Source organism: Acomys minous, assembly GCF_964271855.1.
Source record: "Acomys minous genome assembly, chromosome: 9".
In the NCBI taxonomy this organism is placed as follows: Eukaryota; Metazoa; Chordata; class Mammalia; order Rodentia; family Muridae; genus Acomys; species Acomys minous.
In genome coordinates, this window is record NC_140490.1 from 12692798 (window position 1) to 12709727 (window position 16930).

The window sequence follows — 16930 nt, forward strand, 5'->3', positions numbered from 1 at the left end:
CGCTGCCCAGAGCTAAAATGCCCGAGTCGGCTTCTCAGCCCACACCCAAAATGGACGTTGACTGTGACGTATTGAGAAAAAAAGACTTCCATTGGTCCCGTCTCCAAGACAAGACCCGCCTCCCAGAGTGCGCCCGCCCTTCCGTCAGAAGCCTGCTTTTGATTGGCTGTCTATACTATTTACCTTTCGTCCGGATATTGCGTGACGTAGTGAGTCGCGCGGTTGCGGAGGTTCGGGCCGAAGGAGGTCGTACGCTCACCGTTTGGCTGGCCGGGAAGGGGGGCCCGTGGTTGAGGTGACCGGAGCTGAGGTACTGCCCCGGGAGGCTTGAGAATCCCAGTCCTCATGGAGGGCGTCATCAGAGCTGGGTGCAGACGGGCTGCTGCGGGCGGGACAGAAAGCTGAAGCCACAGGTTAAGATGATGTAACGACTTGAAAGTACCCAGAAGGGCTCGAGGTTACTTCCGCAAGGTCAGATGGCTAGGAGTTGTGTGCACTTCATAGTTCAGATATTTAGAAGAAATTCTTAACTTTGGAGGTGCGAGTTAAAACTTCTTTCTCGTTCCATTCCGGGAGTTTTAAGGTAAATTTTGGGAGATTTCAAAGTTCCAAGGCACTGTCATCAGAACACTGTTCTGGTCCAGTTGGGAAAGAAACGCGGAAGGGTAGTCACTTGTCCAAGGTTCATCCCAGCTCATTGAGCAGACATGTGCGTTTAGCATTACAGAAAGACGTACAGGTAACCATTTATCTGTTGTACTCTTCCTGGAGCCGAGACAGTTCAGTTTCAGAATGTAGCGCAGGGAGGGGAGGTTGAGGACTCCGGAAGGAGTCTTAACTGTAGGGAAACCTGGCTGGGCAAATACGTATATTTTGATCGAATGTTATCCAGTAGTGGGATAAGTACATTTGAAAATGTATGTTGTATCTTAAAGGGGAATAATATTTGATTTATTTAGTAGACATTTTAAAAATGGCTTTTGTTGATGTCTTACTGTGTACAGTGTGACCTCAAATGGTTATCATTTTTGATGTTTTTCCTATGCTGAAAAGTTACACAGATTCTTTCACTTTTACTCACTGAATGATGGTATAAATCGCAGGCAAAGCTATGATTGCAAAATCTGTCAGAACTTGTAATTGTGTTAGCATAATAACATTTATTCTGTATTACATATATGTGGTCAAACTGGGAATTATATCATTGGGTGACCCATCCCAAGAGTTACAAGGAACAAGGGGAGGATTCAACGTTAAAAATGAATAGGCCACTGTTCAGATATATTTTTTTTCTACTAAAACTTAGTTTCTTCTATTCTTTGGCTTACCCATCTCAACTCAGTTAATTTATTTTCCCCCGTCTACCTTTCTAACTAGCATTTCAGATCTTGCTTAGTAAACCGGTATATCACCCACCATGCTGGCTGCAAGGCTTGTGTGTCTCCGGACACTACCTTCCAGGGTTTTCCAGCCCACTTTCATCAGCAAGACCTCTCCGCTTGTGAAGAATTCCATCGCGAAGAACCAATGGCTCGTAACACCTAGTCGGGTAAAGAAAGATTTTTCAGTATGGGTTTCCACGCCCTCCAGGTTTTTTTGTTTTAGAGTTTTGGTTTGGTTTAGTTTGGTTTCTTGTTTTTCAAGAGAGGGTTACTGTGTAGCCTTGGCTGTCCTAGTCTCCATTTGTAGACCAAGGCTGGCCTCCAACTCACAGAGATCGGCTTGCCTCTGTCTCTCTCAAGTGCTGGGATTGCAGGTGTGTGCCATTGAGCCCAGCTAGGATATTTTTAGGTTGGTTGGTTGATTGATTAGTGGGATGCTCTGTGAGTTGAGTGGCATACTCCCTAGTGACTTACTGTAGCAGTGGTTTGCTAAAGTAACAGTAAAGTTTCCAGTGAGCTTTCTCCCTGTTGCTTTTCATCATTCTGACCCCTCCATAACACAGACAGAAGAAAGGCACTAACACCTTACCTGTACCTGATAGTTTAAGTAACTTCTACACTGATACTACATTCGTGTAAAAAGATCCTGTACGTCTGGATGGTATATCTTTTTTTTTTTTTTAATGTCAGGAATACGCTACCAAGATAAGAGTTAGGACCCACCGTGGGAAGACAGGGCAAGAACTGAAGGAGGCAGCTTTTGAACCATCGATGGAAAAAGTCTTTAAAAGTAGGTGGGCATTCAGTATTTAATGTGAAGCCTATGAGTGTGCCTAAGAAGTCCGTGAACAACTTCCTGAAAATACACTGAAACATGTATGTGCATGTTTTCTGCAAGAAAGTTTACACTTCTACTCTCAGGGATCTGATAACCCAGAAAGATTTGGTGCTTTGCATTGGGTTTGGTGGTTCCTGATTATATTAAAATGTATCATTTGTAGAAAAATAAATTATTTTCATACTGTTATCTAAAATGGTAGAACCTGTTCAGGAAGTTTGTTTCAAGTTACTTAGAGTCTTCATTCAAGCGTGTGTCTGTGAATGTCTCAAGTCAAATATAAATCACCAAGACATAAATGTTATAAAAGCTTAACCATCCAAGAAGAGTCTATGACCTTCCCTAAGCCCTTTTAAGGAGCACTACCTTTTAGAAAAATTTTCTACTTATTCGTGTGTATGTCTGAGTATCGGCCAGGTGTGTGCAGAGTCCCACAGATGCCAGAAGAAGACATTTGATCCCCTGGACTAGAGTTATATGTTGACTGTATGCCACCTGAAGTGGGTGCTGGGAACTGAACTTAGGTTCTCTGAAATAGTAGCAAAAGGCTTTTAACCACAAAGCCACATGTGCAGCCTCTAGGAAAGCATTATCTCAATGAAGTAATTTTGATTCATAGTTAGGATTTTAACTTCAAAGATTCTGAAACCAGATTGTTAATCTCCCCCAAACGATTTAAGCAAGAGCACTGCTACTTTGCAGTCTTGGAAATGTCACTGTGTTCTAGCTGAGGAGAGCCCTAATAAGTATCATACATTTCTTTCTCTTTGATTAGATGCTTGACCACAGAAGAAATCATGGTTTTCCAGTAACATTTTTAGTGAACAAATTTAAGAAGGGAGTAAGATGTTCTTTATGAAGACTTGCCTCAGAGTGGATAAATTTTCAGTATTCTAAAGCAAAGGCATCTGTTCCTTTGTGGAGTACATAAACATTCATAGCATTTTTCTTTGTTGGTTTTCTAGAGTCACATAAAGCTTCACCTGGATTAATACCTTAGGCACAGTATGGAATGACAGATACCATTTCTCTCTCATTTTTCCTTTCTTTTTTTTTTAAATATTTATTGTTTTATCTGAGACATGTTCTTGCTGTGTAGACCCAGCTGCCTGTCTCAGGCTCATGACCTTTTGCCTCTGTCTCCCAAGTTCTTTAACAGTTGTGTGGGCCTCTATACAAAAACGCTCTTCTATTTGTAGTGATTCTTGTACATTTCTTTCAGGGGTGTCCTTCCGGCCTGTTGTAGGTTTTTATGTTTTTTTGTTATTTTTATCAGCATGGCCTAATAATAAACATTATTAGGCCTAAATTATTATTACAGCAGTATTCTTCAACCCGCTAGCAATCAATCAAGACACAGACACCTGTTATAGTTTAAAATAGCCTTAGTTAACCTGGGACAGGGCAGATATTAATCCCCTAAACTACTTAACCATAGTGAGGCAGGTATCCCATACCTGCCCCAATCCCATGCCACCTGCTTCTAATAATTTCTATCAAGCTACCTCCCATCCATAATCCCAAGTACTAGCTAATTATCATCATCTGAGCCAAATCTCCATCCACAACAGCCATGTGCTTCTCTTCCACCTCAGCCATGGTGCAGCCTTCTTCCTCTCTCTCCTGTCTCTCCTCCACCCCATATTCTCTCTGTCTTTCCTAGCCCTGGGACCTTAGCCACGCCTATCCCATTTGCCCTGCCCAGGTGTGATGGCCTTTTATTGGTCAAACAGGTTAGGTTCTTAGGCAAGGTACAGCTGGGTCACAGAGACAGCAAGCAGTAATTAGCATCAAAATACATCAGACCAACCTCCAACACTTGTCTCCTGATACTGAGATGTATCTGTGTCCCCCATGTGACTACTGTGAAGAAATAGTTACAATTTGATCCCCTCCTAAATATTTTGAGTCATTACCCCTGCACATTAATTTAGTAGAGATGTGCTGATCCTAGCCTGTGTTTGGTGCTGTTTGCAGTTGATCAGATGGGAAGGTGGTTTGTAGCTGGAGGAGCGGCTGTTGGTCTTGGAGCACTGTGCTACTATGGCTTGGGAATGTCTAATGAGATTGGAGCTATCGAAAAGGCTGTGTAAGTAAAATGTCCACAAAAAGTCCTTCCTTCAAGTAAAGGTTCCTGTTTCCTTCCCTTTTGTGTGTGTTTACTTTGGAATGCCCGGTCTGGTTTTATTTGTGAATATGCATAAATGTATAAAGTCTCTTGTTCACTTGTCATAGATCTAGTCAAGCCTAAAAAAGCATCTTTTGCCAAGCTTCTGTATTCAGACAAGGAGAAATTGTATTTTTTTATGTGTATCAAATGTATGTTTATGTTATTTAATTGTCAAAAGCTCTAAGATGTGCATACTTGTTTCCATCATAGCCAGTGCATGCTCTTAATACCAGCATTTGGGAATCAGAGTCCTGGCCAGCCTGGTCTCCAGGGTTGAGGTCCAGGACAGGCAGAGCTACACAGAGAAACCCTTTCTGAAAAAGCCAAAAGCATAAAATAATGATTTCCATCATAAATAAGACTGAGGACATGGAAGTGATTTATCACAGGGTCTTTGTATCTAATGAGTGACTTAGTCAGAATCTACACCTATAGTTCTGCATGCTAACTTTGCCTTTACCGTGTTTCTTACAGAATTTGGCCTCAGTATGTGAAGGACAGAATTCATTCTACTTACATGTACTTAGCAGGGAGTATTGGGCTAACAGCGTTGTCTGCCTTGGCAGTAGCCAGAACACCTGCTCTCATGAACTTCATGATGAGAGGCTCTTGGGTGGTAAGTTAGCTACTTGCTATTTTTCTGGAGAAAGTAGTGCTGGGTGAAAGGTGGGTTTAGTTGCTTTTTTGTGTTAAGATCAAAAGATTTCATGAAGTAGGGTCATTAATATACTTTAGCGGTAAAGAACTGGCCTACAATATGTTGAATGCTCAGTCAGTCCTTGATACAAGGAAGAAAAAAAGATTTGCTAAAATAGGTTGTGAGATAGGGAGAGGGCATTAAATGGAAGAATACTGTATCTCTCATTATTGAATATGTGTTTGTTTGTATTGGTTTTTCCAGACAGGGTATCTTTGTGTAGCCTTGGCAGTCCTGGACTCAACTTTGTAGACCAGGTTGGCCTCGAACTCCCAGCGATCTGCCTGCCTCTGCCTCCCTTGTCCTGGGATTAAAGGTGTGCGCCACCACTACCCGACTTCAAATATGTGTTTTTTGTTTTTGTTTTTGGTTTTTGGTTTTTTCAGAGTCAGGGTTTCTTTGTGTAGCCTTGGCTGTCCTGGACTCATTTTGTAGACCAGGCTGGCCTCGAACTCCCAGTGATCTGCCTGCCTCTGCCTCCTGAGTGCTGGGATACACAGGCGTGTGCCACCACGGCCAGCCGAATACCTGTTTTAATAGGATCAAAGGGGTTGGAAACGGGGCTTAGGGCACCCTTCCTATCTAGTAGTAAGTAGCAAACAACTTCTTTTTGTCCCCACTTGCAGGGCAGATATGAACTTCCTGTCCCTACACCCACGTTTTCTGCACTGGTAACATTAGCTAACATAGCGCTGCTGCCGCTGCTGCTTCTTCCCCCCAGCAACAAGACACCTGTTGAGTGGACATTTCTTAAAGCTCTTGCTGTTTTGCTAGCTAGCACTGTATGATTTCAGATATGGGTTCTGCTCCTGCCCTGTGGTAGGGGAGATCCTGAGTGCACTGTATGGGATGTGTCATGAGAAATAGAAAATTGACAGCAAAGTAACACGTCAGCTGAAAGACCGTCTGGCACAGTCAGGGCAGTTCTGTGGAGCCGACTTTGTAGCGTGTTTTGTTTAAAAGAGGACAAGGTCAGTGCAGTCTGACCAAATAGCCGAGCAGAGAAGAGCTGGGAAGGTCTAATTCGAAAAGTGGTTTACAGTCCCATTTGAGGGAAATTTCAAGTGTTTGAGAGGATGTGGTCAGGAAGAGTATCAGAGACCACTGTAGAGCTTGGGGTGCAGACAGTATGGTTCTGTTTGAGTGTTAAGAGTGAATGTGGGAGAGACACAAAGCAGGTCTTCAGCTGTGCCTCTGAGTTTCAAAATGACTAAGAAGAACGTGAACTACAGTGAGTGAGACTGGGCAAGGAAAGAGATGGAAACTAAACAACTGTTTCCTGCAGTTGGGAGCCCAGAACTGAAGTTTGGAATCCATGACATTTCCTGTGTTCTGCATTCCAAGAGGAGAACCATTATGATAACATGGCCACTTCATAGTCCAAGCACCTAAGTGCTGTGCTCACCAAGAGGAGAACCATTATGGCAATAGAGCCATTTGAACTCTTACATAGTCTAAGGACCATGCCCATCAGATCCAACTCTCTTAGCCTGGGGGTTTGTGAAGGCAAAGAATAAGTGAAGATGAATTCTCACTAGGAAAGTCAGTTCAAATCAGGCAAATAATGTACAGTGATGCTCAACATAGTAAACAACAGAAGTCTGAAAAATTAACATGTGTATAAAAATACAATACCATGAGGCCCGCCTGGTCTGCAGAGTGATTCTAGGACACTCATGGCTACACAGAGAGACCCTGTCTCAGAAAACAACAACAATACCAGCTGAACACAGTGACGCAAGCCACTCTTGGAGGCAGAGGCAAGTGGATTGCTGTGAGTTAGAGGTTAGCCCATCTACAAAGTGAGTTCAGAACAGCCAAGGCTACACAGAGAAACCTGGTCTCAGGGAAAAAAAAGACCACAAGGAGCCAGACGGTGGTGAACACCTTTAATCCCAGCACGTGGAAGGCAGAGGCAAGCGTATCTCTTGAGTTCAAGGCCAGCCTGGTTTGTAGAAAGAGTTCCAGGACAGCCAAGGCTACACAGAGAAACTCTGTCCCAAAAAATACATACATACATACCAAGGAAGCTTTGTGGTGTGACCATAACCTCTGCAGCAAAATGTCACTCTCTACTGCTAAGAATACTTAAGAAAATAGGTTGATAGTACAGAAGGGAGGGTGGAGCATGTTGGAGCTGATAAAGATAGGCAGGAAGGCACAGTTTGTTTTGAGAGGGGAGCAAGCATGATTGCTTCTAGTCAGGCAGGGACACTTAGCAATGTCCAGAGTGGTCATGACCCTGAGCCATATGGGAAGAGGGGGAAGGAAAGAGAGGAGAGAAGGGAACCAGGTTCAGCAGCCAGGAGGCCCAAAGGTACAAAGAGAGTGGATAGCCTAAATGTCTGGATCACATAGGGAAGAGAAGAGCAGCCCCTGGGCTGGAGAGTTCAGGGTAGGGGGCAGAGTAAGCGAGCCAGGAGGGCCCTCTTAGCAGGTAGAGACTGAGGGATGCAGAAGAACCTGGCACAGGGTTCACTTTGATATGTTAAATAGGCACCTCAGCCATTTGTCCCAGGTTTGAAACCTAACATCTCTCAAGTGCCTTTGAGACAGAAGAGAAATCTTCCACTGTTGGGCAAATTGAGTACTAGGAAACCTGAGATAAGCTTAGTCGGTCTGACGGTAAGGAAGGTGTGTGGATGTGCCTGTGTGTGTTTAGGATATGCTGTACATGCTGTGTCTTGCCTGTGGAGGTCAGAGGACACCTTTAGGGGACTGGTTCTCTCCTTCCCACTTGTGTGTGGATTCTGAGGATGGAGCTCAGGTCTGCAGGTTTGCAGCTGGGGCTCAGCGAAGAATTTAACTGCTGACCTCTCTCACTGGCCTGCCAGGATGTTTCTTTGTTTCATGGTTTGGCTTATTCTTCATTTGCGTTTTAGTTTTTTGTTGGTTTGTTTTTTGATTCAGGGTCTTTCTATCAACCCTGTCTGTCCTAGAGCTGTTTGTACTAAGGCTAGCATTGGTTTTCTTGAGGCAGAGTCTCTATCTGGGCCAGGTTGTCCTAAAACTTAGTAGACCAGGCAGGCCTTGAGTTTAGAGATCCATCTGACTGTGTCTCCTAAGAACTGCAATTAAAGGCGTGTGCCACTGTGTGTTCTAAAGGCACAGTGGATACATTTAAGGAAGCATGAAATTTTGGAGGATTTATTCAATCCTACCAGTTCAGTATCACTAAACTGTAGAATGTGGAAAGGTAAAAAGCAAAAAAAAAAAGGGCATCTTTAAAGAAAATATACAACTGAGATAAACATCTAGAAATTTCCGGGAGCAAAGAAGTGTGTGAGCAGTTTTTTTTGTTTTGTTTTGTTTTGTTTTCTTTTTTGGTTTTTCGAGACACGGTCTCTCTGTGTCAGCCTTGGCCATCCTGGACTCACTTTGTAGACCAGGCTGGCCTTGAACTCACAGTGATCCACCCGCCTCTGCCTCCCGAGTGCTGAGATTAAAGGCGTGCGCCACCACGCCCGGCGTGTGAGCAGTTTTTAATTAATTGTTTCTCCATTAGAAAACAGTGAGGTAGAATCCAGTATGTTTTGCAGCATCAATTTTTTGTTGTTAGTGGTGGTGCTTTTGTTTTTTGTTTGTTTTTGCTTGACAAAAAAAAAAAGGCTGTTTTATTTTCCTGTGATTTAAGTCAGGTTGAAAATTATTGTGGCAGCAGAGGGCACTCTTGCTAATGCAGTTAATGCTGAAATGAACTGGAAATAGAAACCCAAGTGTACTGGAGAAAGACACAGGATTCAGTTTATTCTTCCCAATGATTAACTGATTAACTGTACTTGAGCCTGTGGGCTTCTCCTTTAAGGGCCTGTTTCTCTTCATGTGTGTCTTCCAGACAATTGGTGCAACCTTTGCAGCCATGATTGGAGCTGGGATGCTGGTACAGTCCATACCGTATGAGCAGAGCCCGGGCCCAAAGCATCTGGCTTGGATGCTGCATTCTGGTATGTTCTGCTCCAAATTCTTATTAAACTGTCTTGAATATAATGCACTCTCCTCTTTGCTATTTGTTTGGCTTATTTTTGTTGTTGTTGCTCAATTTTGAGACAGGGGGCTTGATATGTATTGCAGACTGACCTGTAGCTTGCTGCCTTCCTGCTTTAGTCTCTTGATGCATCTGACTTTCAAATATTGGCCCTTCTGAGTAGCTCTTCAGTTGTAAATGACTGCATGAGCCTCATTTTTAGAAAACAGCTTCATACAGTAATTGTTGCTGCATTATTGCCAGGCCTTTGTTTCAAAGGTACTGGTATTGAAGGTTGGTATTAAGATAACTCCAAGCTGTGAGATAAACTATGTATAAGAAAAGAGCTGAGACGCCAGCAAGGTGGCTTAGCAGATAAGGCATTTGCTACATAAGCGTGGCAACCGTGTTCAATCCCTAGAGGCCACACATAAAAATAGAGAACTAGCTTTACAGAGTGGTCTGATCTCCATACTATGCCATGACATGTGTAGTCTCTCCAACACACACACACTAATAATTTAAAACAAGAGCCTGGTCTGGTGGTACACCCGTAATCATACCTATTCACAAGGCTGAGTCAGGGAAATTACAGATAGCCTCAGTGACATACCTCTCTTAAAAGACAGATGCAGGCTATGTAGCTCAGTGGTATTAGTCTTGCTGCACACGGTCCTAGCTTGCTCCCCAGCATCATGAAAACTAAAAGCAACTTTACGTTTTTTCTCTATTGAAATAATTTCATATCCTGGGATCTTCTAGTTGATGTTTGGTAATTGACAATACCTCACCACTGTAGTATTTTGCTTTTGTTTTATTTTTTGTTTTGTTTTTGTTTCAAGACAGGGTCTCTATAGGCTCATTTTTTTAATCAATTATATTTTATTATGAACTTACTAAATTAGCCTACCTCCCTAACAACCTGACTAACCCAAACAATCAGAAAAGGATATTAAAGAACACTACAATGAAACCTTAAGGATAATCGTTGCTGGTGTAGTCAGCAGGATTTCAGCAGATCAGCAATTCCACCAAAGTTGCTGCTGGAACCAGAAGCAGCAGCTGGAACCTCAAGCCTCAGCTGGAGTCCAAAGCCTTGAAACTTTCCCTGGAGCAGTTCTCTTTAGGAGCCTCTTGAAGTGCAGGGATGAACAGCCAAAAACCAACTCCCAACCAAAAAGCCCCCTCTCACTGTTTTAGGTATATATTATATATATATATATATTTATTTTATAATCTCTCAGTCTGTTCAAGGCTGTCTTTTACCAAGCTCCTCAATGAAGTAGTTCGACTTCTAAGGAGAAAAACATCCTGTTTTCTCACATCTAAGTGGTAAACATCCTGGCCACTTCTCTGTCCCACACTTGGGATCAAAACAGAAACAGGTTTATTTCCCCTTCAGGTCTCACTATTTAACCCTGGCTGGCCTTGAACTCACAGAGATCCACCTGCCTCTGCCTCTGCCTCCTGAGTGCTGGGATTAAAGATGTGTTCCACCACACCCATCCCTGAGATTTCTTTTTATAGTCTGAAATGAGACTGTGCTCCTCATTAGGTAAGGCAAATCCATTGTCTGCCTGGGAAGCCTCTACATTTCTGAGTTCCATCACACACTTCCCTTTCAGTTCTTCTCTTTGGGCAGCAGTAGGTTTGACCTTCAACGCAGGCTTTGAGTTCTGTCTTCTATAATTGTGAAATCTAGTAATGGTCTCAGATCAAAATTGTGACCTACATAGACTTTTATAAAGTTACTAAAAATTCAGGCTACTGTTTGTGTTTAAATTGTAACCCAGTGTTGATGTGGTAAAGAATTTGTATAACTACAGATATTGATTCTATAATCTGGATGGTAGGGGAGGACTACCTAAATGTAAAATATTGTACTTACATTGCTTAGCATGAGGTACACCTTCAGAGTGACATTTCATTTTCTGTTTCATGGTCACTTAGTTGATACTTAATAAGACCTTTCTCTCTCTCCCCAGGTGTGATGGGTGCAGTGGTGGCTCCTCTGACTATCTTAGGGGGGCCTCTTCTTCTGAGAGCTGTATGGTACACCGCTGGTATTGTGGGAGGCCTCTCTACTGTGGCCATGTGTGCACCCAGTGAGAAGTTTCTGAACATGGGAGCACCCCTGGGAGTTGGCCTGGGTCTTGTTTTTGTGTCTTCACTGGGTAAGCGGCTATGCTTTGAAGAGTTTAGGTAGCCTGAAGCATTAAAATTTATTTTTAAAAGTTGTCTAAAAGATAAACCAGTTTGATTGGGTTTGATTATCATAAAATCTTGGCTTGTGGTTAACTATTCTGTTTACTAAATAACTCAAAAGTGATAAAGGTGACTTGGAAATTGCTCTAGTGTTGGCAAGTAACTATCCTTGAGATTGTGTAAGCACCTACTTAAATATCAGCTATGCAAAGGTCAATCGCTTTAAATAATGGGAACTATAGGTCCACTTGTAGGAAATCCCTTTTTTATTATATATATATGGTCTAATTTTTTTCCTTGTTTCAGGGTCTATGTTTCTTCCCCCTACTTCGGTAGCTGGTGCCTCTCTGTACTCAGTGGCAATGTATGGTGGATTAGTTCTTTTCAGCATGTTCCTTCTGTATGATACTCAGAAAGTAATCAAACGTGCAGAAATAACACCAATGTATGGAGTTCAAAAGTATGATCCCATCAATTCGTAAGTAACCTTAGTGTTGCTGCTTGGTTACCTGGGTGTGGCTGTTTTGTTCTGGGTGTATTTGTTTCACAGGGTACCACCACAGCAACGTAGCTTAAGATAAGTGGCTTAAAATTTATTCTCTTCAGTCTACTAGACCAGAGAACTAAGTCAAGGTGTCAGGAGGGTAGGAGATGCTGAAGGCTTTGATTGAGAATCCGTCTCTCAGCTGCTTATCATCTTGGCTAGTAGATACCCACCTCCATCTATCCCTGCCATTCTCCCTGTGTTGTATGTCTCAGTCTTTTCTCTTATTTTAATAAGGCCACCAGACATACTCTACAGTATGGCCTCAGTCGAATTTACATTGTAGGTATATCTTTGAAGACCATGTTTCCAAATAAGGGCACACAGGACTTCCAGCAGGTCACATTTTGCTACTTGTGTTGGTATATCATTTGGGCTCTCTATTTAGATAGCTGATTGCATTGCAACTGATTATAACATTTGGGTATCAGTTGGACTGCCTGTTGTAATGCACATAATTAACTGGAATGTTTAAGGAAAGGAAACCAGTCCTGAAAACACTTCCTTGTGTTTATTTTAGAGACACTCAATTCTTAGTTGACATTCAGTAATATAAAATAATGTTCTTTCTCTTTTCCTGTATTCTGTATTCAGAATGTCTCTCACATTTTTAGTAATGTTTTCCTTTACCTAAGAATAAAATAATGTAATAACTTGGTATAACACTTGTAATTTTGTAGCAGCTTTCTTAAAGAAGATGGATATTTGAGGGTATAAAAAGGGTGTATTCTTTTTGAAAATGCCAGACTGTCTTGCGAGTTTTTAAAGGTGTGCTTCCTTAATTTGTTTTGGTTATTCCATTGTCTGACACCCAGGCTTGATATTCACAGCAGGATGTCAGAGACTAGATAATCCTTTTAAGAATTGTGTTTTGCATATAAAGATGATTCTACCAGAAGGAAAACTGCAAACATTATCTAGTTTAGGACTCGTAGCTAACATTTAAACATTTTATTTTTAATGTCCATTTAATAGCACTAGGAATAGTATTATTCTTCCCTTCTTTGTACTAAGAACTAGATTGTCATTATTATTAGACTCACATCTATAATAATTTCTTTTCTAGGATGTTGACAATCTACATGGATACATTAAATATATTTATGCGAGTTGCAACTATGCTAGCAACTGGAAACAGCAGGAAGAAATGAAGTGACTACTTGAAGTGTCTCTGCTTGCTGATGTCTTGCTTGCTTAATAGGAGCATGCAGTCATTACATCTGCACCGTCAGAACTCCTTGAAGTTTAGACAGTAACTTGCCACTACGTTTAAAATGTTCAGTAATGTGACCCTTCAGGCCTGTTTTTTCTTTTAGAGAATAAATTCAGTAGATGTCTTTCAAGTAGGCACATACATTTTCATCTGTCGTGCTTAAGTAATTTTAAAATGCTTTGATAAGTATGCAAACTAAGATTTGTGTTAAAAAATTTCAAGTATTTTAACAAATTTATGTCTCTTCATATTTTGGGAAACTTGTATTTAAGTGATGTCCGGAGAAGTTTTGGTCTAGAGATCAGTGAGAGGTTAAAAGTCATCTGCAGTTATGTTTTGAATGCTTACGACAGCATTGATTGTAGTAAGCCAGTGAGAGACGTATTAGATGTGGAAAAAAGTGACCACTGTATATGGTGTTAGTGAAGACACAGACGTTTCTTTCTGTGCTACTAATGATGCCTGTGTTGACTACTCATTGTCAGGATACTCCAGAGTGTTGATCATACAGAGAATCCACGGTGGAATTATGTGTAAATGAGTTTACTGTGAGGTCTTTTAAAAACAGCAGGGCAGTGGTAATGGGCCTTTATTCCCAGCACTCTTGAGGCAGATGCAGGTACCAGGGCTACACAGAAAACCCTGTCTATAAAAAACAAAATCAAAAATAAAGAAAAAAAAATTATACTCAGTATGCTCCAAAGTGCAAGATTTGTTTATTTTCAAAAATACGGTATATTTACAGCTGCAGGGGTGTTTTGGTATTTTCTCAGTGTCTAATTGAAAGCATGTTGTTTTTCTCATCAAGCTTTGACAGCTGTGAGAAAAGCCTCTTTGTGGCTTCTGCTAAGATTAGGATTGGTTTTTCTTCTAAAACTGTTGGCTTCCTACATTCCGTCTTGGGTTGAGCATGAACAAACACAGCCAACTTAGTTGACCTTGGGAAATATATGAATGAAGAGTGTAATGGGGAGATGCTTCGTTAGCCGCCGTTAGCACTGTCCCTCTGTGCTTAGCACCATCGCTTAGCTTCCTTGTGACATTTGTTAGTTGTCTGGGGTGAGGGGTTCTTCAGTGAAGTCTAGTGTGAATATTTACATAATTGCTGTTTTTGAGAAATAGTATTACAGTAATTCATAAGTAACTTGCTCATTTTAAACACACAGAATGCTTATATTTGGAATATAGGTTTCAGCTAGATGGGGATTGCTATACTTTTTTCTCCCTAAAACATCCATCTAACTGGAATCTTAGGTAAGAAAGGAACATGGGCTGTTACTGTGTAGTACATTACTACGGTCTGTGAAGACAAGAGACCGAGCTGGCGCACACCAGGCAGAGGCAGGTGGATCACTGTGAGTTTGAGGCCAGCCTGGTCTACAAAATGAATCCAGGACAGCCGAGGCTACACAGAGAAACCCTGTTTCAAAAAACAAAACAAAAAGACAAGACAGCTGTGTCTAGCTATCCTATCTGCCATTTGCATCTGAACTGGTGTCTTGTATGACTGAACAAATTCCCTAACCTCCCCATGCCCAATTCCCTCATCTGTAAGATGGAGACAACATCCACCTGTGGGAGTGAGTAAATGCAGACATGTTGAGCATTGTGTGAGTTTTAGCTTTGTTATTTTTGTGGGGTTTTCCCCTGAATTAAAATGTCTAAATGCCTAAATTCTGTCTTTATTCTAGTGTCTATAAAGTCTCACTGTCACTTTAAGTTGAAATCTTAAAGGACCTATTGTTTTCAGTTACAGTTCAAAACTCAATCTTTGGTTTCATATAGTTACTCACAAAACAACAATATGATTTCAACAATGGTGTTGGGTAGAAATTGATAGGGTCAAGTCCTTACATGTGTGGATACACAGATGTATGTCGGCATGTGACAGTCTAAGGGACAGCTTGAAGGGTTCTCTTTAGCATGTGGGTCTCAAGGTTTCAGCTCAGGCCATTTGAGCTCCTTAGCAAGCACCTTTTATCCACTGAGCCATTTTGCCTGCCTTGGGCTGTTTTATTTTAATGATAGTATTTTATAGTGTTTAGCTTCATTGCTGAGACAATAAAGACTGTAAAGTGAGTCATATAAAATGTGATTAGTTGGGTAATGGTTCTGAAGTGATAATGGAAAAACCTGTTTTCTTGGATCTTGATAGCATCCTGGGTAGGTGGGTGAGAGGTATTGTCCTCACAGAACAGAGTTGACATGAAGAATGATAGGTTTTAGGCAAAAATGGAAATTTTTTATCAGTCGGAAGTCTTAAAGTATAACAAATAGATGGTTTAAAAATCACAGGCCTTTATGATGGCTTAGAAAGGTTTTGGTTTTTAAATTTATTTTGGCCAGGCTTGGAGACATGCAAATGCCAAAGTGGTGTATACATTCAGTTCCAGTCAGTGGCGAGCACATTTTCTGTCCTGTGCTTGGAGATTCTTTTTTGTTTATTTTGTCTTTAAAAGTATTATGCCTTTGTCATAACTGTCTACTCTTCTCTGGGGACCCCACACCCTTGTGTGCTCTCTCCCACAATCCCTTTTTAAGTTATTAATAACTCAGAGTTTACTTAGTGCTGCACATGTGTACATGGTTATGTGTCCATCCACACAGGCATGAGTAACAGCAGCAACCATGTCCCTGGTGGAAAGTGACTGTTCCTCAGCAGCCATCAACTGCCAGCAAATTCTAGGAGGATAGGACCTCACAAGTCCCTCCATTATACTGGAATTTTGGCTGGCTGGATCATGCGCGGGTGTTACATGCTGTGAGTTGATGTGTGTGTGGTGGCCATGTTCAGAAGTCAACACTGTCCTACATTTCGTTGTACAACCTGTGAAGATGCCTGAGCCGTGGGTGGTGGGAGGTTGCTAAAGCAGACCCATGCACAGCTGAGCACTACACTACACTTGCAACACTCAGTCTTTAGCCAGTTAAAAATCTGCATTAACCACTACCCACTGCAAAAAGAAGCTTGCCTGACCAAAGTTGGAAGCAGCAAACGTCTGTGGATATTGACACGCATATTTAGAAGGTAGCATGACATTTTAGGAAAACAAATTTTATCCCCTAAGGTCTATGATCTTCCACGTTAAAAGCATCTAACTAGGCTTTTAGTACCAAGGATGAAATCCCTTTCATGGCACAGGCTTCATTTCTAATCAGAAAGCATTTGGTGACCTTCAAAACATGCCCATCATGGCACCAATGGCCACATCTTTCCCACAGGTCAGTATTGTATCACTCAGGGTTCAGCATCAAATAACAGCAGCAGCCTGCACACCACTTTCCAGCACTGTAAGTTAGCCAACACGAAGTGTATTCTGGCCATTTCAAGGTTGATTTCTATATGTCCCGAGCAAAAGGGATTTGCCATCTAGTTATGGTAGGTAACCAAGAGCTTGGAGTCCCTTTGGGGCCTGCCAGACCAAAACACAGGGATCCTGTGGTTGGCACTGAGATTTTCATTTAAACGTGTCTTCTGGGAGCACCATTATCTACTTACTCTGTACAAATTCTTTTCATATATCACTCAAACTTGTTGATTTCCATAAGGTTTCCTCATCTATCTTTAGTTTTTGCTAGCAGCCAAACCTCTCCTCTGTTTACACTGATCACCATGTGTTCACTTAATCCCAGGAACCCTCCCCTCCCCCTCTTCTGTAACCTGTATTCTACTGTCCCCTTCAATGGGGCTTTTTTTTTTCCTCCTTTGGTTAGAAGATCCTGGGTTTCCATACAGCCAGTATATTTGCCATGCCCCCTCCACTTTGAGCCTTCTTGCCAACCATATTTTCCCATTTCCCACCCAAGCTGTACTTGAACCTTTCCACCCCCAGTGCTCCCTCTCTGCTTTGATTTTACCTGTATTTACTGTCTCCTCCCAACCCCATCTAGTAACAGTGACTCATTTCCAGTTTCCT

The 16930-nt window shown here is 41.8% G+C and overlaps 1 protein-coding gene across 2 annotated transcripts; it reads left to right on the top strand.

Moving 5' to 3' along the window:
* Positions 1-184: 184 nt before the first annotated feature.
* On the top strand, positions 185-14687 carry GHITM (growth hormone inducible transmembrane protein). Of its 2 annotated transcripts, none has more exons than XM_084796839.1 (9): positions 185-310; positions 1378-1549; positions 2073-2172; positions 4198-4309; positions 4865-5006; positions 8923-9031; positions 11037-11225; positions 11563-11734; positions 12867-14687. In XM_084796839.1, the coding sequence occupies exons 2-9, from the start codon at positions 1418-1420 to the stop codon at positions 12949-12951; spliced, it is 1041 nt and encodes a 346-aa protein (XP_084652965.1). In that variant the 5' UTR covers positions 185-310; positions 1378-1417; the 3' UTR covers positions 12952-14687. The 2 variants fall into 2 exon arrangements, with proteins under 2 accessions (XP_084652965.1, XP_084652966.1); XM_084796840.1 differs by lacking the exon at positions 185-310 and adding an exon at positions 717-739.
* Positions 14688-16930: the final 2243 nt, after the last annotated feature.

Excerpts from the sequence above, each read along its gene's own strand:
- GHITM (XM_084796839.1), top strand. The coding sequence starts at position 1,418 with ATGCTGGCTGCAAGGCTTGTGTGTCTCCGGACACTACCTTCCAGGGTT. Across the intron at positions 2,173-4,197 it reads GATGGAAAAAGTCTTTAAAA|TTGATCAGATGGGAAGGTGG; the intron begins GTAGGTGGGCAT and ends TGCTGTTTGCAG. Across the intron at positions 4,310-4,864 it reads GGAGCTATCGAAAAGGCTGT|AATTTGGCCTCAGTATGTGA; the intron begins GTAAGTAAAATG and ends TGTTTCTTACAG.